The following is a 1,747-nucleotide window of genomic DNA, read 5'->3' as shown; positions in this document are numbered from 1 at the left end:
ACTCTAAAATATATAAATATAACTAACATCATACTCTAAAATATATAAATATAACTAACATCATACTCTAAAATATATAAATATAACTAACATCATACTCTAAAATATATAAATATAACTAACATCATACTCTAAAATATATAAATATAACTAACATCATACTCTAAAATATATAAATATAAATAACACCATACTCTAAAATATATAGATATAAATAACACCATACTCTAAAATATATAGATATAACTAACACCATACTCTAAAATATATAGATATAACTAACACCATACTCTAAAATATATAAATATAACTAACATCATACTCTAAAATATATAGATATAACTAACATCATACTCTAAAATATATAAATATAACTAACATCATACTCTAAAATATATAGATATAACTAACATCATACTCTAAAATATATAGATATAACTAACATCATACTCTAAAATATATAAATATAACTAACATCATACTCTAAAATATATATATATAACTAACATCATACTCTAAAATATATAAATATAACTAACATCATACTCTAAAATATATAGATATAACTAACACCATACTCTAAAATATATAAATATAACTAACATCATACTCTAAAATATATAAATATAAATAACACCATACTCTAAAATATATAAATATAACTAACACCATACTCTAAAATATATAGATATAAATAACATCATACTCTAAAATATATAGATATAACTAACACCATACTCTAAAATATATAGATATAACTAACATCATACTCTAAAATATATAAATAGAAATCACACCATACTCTTCCCTTGCAACAAACGCACATACTTTGCGTCCAACACCACTGGCTAAAAATTCAGAGACAAACCTTTGAATCCAGACATGCATTTACAAGTGTACTTCCCAACAGAACCTGTACAAATTCCGTCGTTTTCACACGGTTTCGATCGACACTCGTCTATTACATGTTGACATATTGAACCTTCATATCCATCCCGACAGGCACATGCTTGAATTCCTTCTGTTGATGAACAAGTTGCTCCGTTTTGACAGGATGAATTCATACATTTATCTTTGTATCTACATTCACCATTTACTGTAATATGGGAATAGAAACAAATACGACAATTTAATAGTTGTCAAAATTGCAATATATTTTTCGAGAGGTGCTTAAAATTGATATGAGCGCTGACAAGGACATCTGTTTGGGGAGGGGTTGGTGGAGGATGGGCACGTAATATATTCAGGTCTTTTGTTGAAGAGAAGAAATTGGTTGGTTGTCATTTTTTCTTAGGGAGGAAATTCATTTTTTTCAGAGCAAGGGTTAATACAATGACCCTTGTCCTTGTCCCTGAAGCTATGTGCATCATCTAAAATTGAGAACATAACATACCAGTCGTGAACAAATCCTCACAAACACAAATTGGAGATTGTAAATCATGATCGTCATAACATAAACCATTGGTACACAAAGATTCTTTACAGAGTGGCAGAACAGTTTCACAATGGTCTCCCATATACCCTTCTTTACACTGACAGGAATACCCTGGTGTTCCCGGTGTTTCTTCACATGTACCGTTATATAAACAACCATCAAGGTTCTCCTCACACTGCTCTAAAATAAACATAATAGATCCGTGTATCAATGCTGAATGTGGTTATACATTGTCTTGCAGTGGCAGAGCCAGGTTTCTTCAGAGGAGGGGGGGGGGGGGGGGGGGGGGGGGGGGGGGGGCCCAAAAACCCT

General features: G+C 30.5%; 1 protein-coding gene across 1 annotated transcript in view; it reads right to left on the bottom strand.

Moving 5' to 3' along the window:
- Positions 1–1,747, bottom strand: part of LOTGIDRAFT_109954 (hypothetical protein) — a gene marked incomplete at both ends in the record, with an annotated part of 42,808 nt that overhangs the window by 38,073 nt on the left and 2,988 nt on the right. Inside the window, one exon of the mRNA XM_009047162.1 lies at positions 865–1,072. Within this exon, the coding sequence (XP_009045410.1) occupies positions 865–1,072 (208 nt within the window). The remainder of the gene's footprint in view (positions 1–864; positions 1,073–1,747) is intronic.

The sequence above is a fragment of the Lottia gigantea genome (assembly GCF_000327385.1).
Source record: "Lottia gigantea unplaced genomic scaffold LOTGIsca_11, whole genome shotgun sequence".
Taxonomy (NCBI): Eukaryota; Metazoa; Mollusca; class Gastropoda; family Lottiidae; genus Lottia; species Lottia gigantea.
Note: the sequence above shows the minus strand (reverse complement) of the source record. Positions and strands in the feature narration are given on the sequence as shown.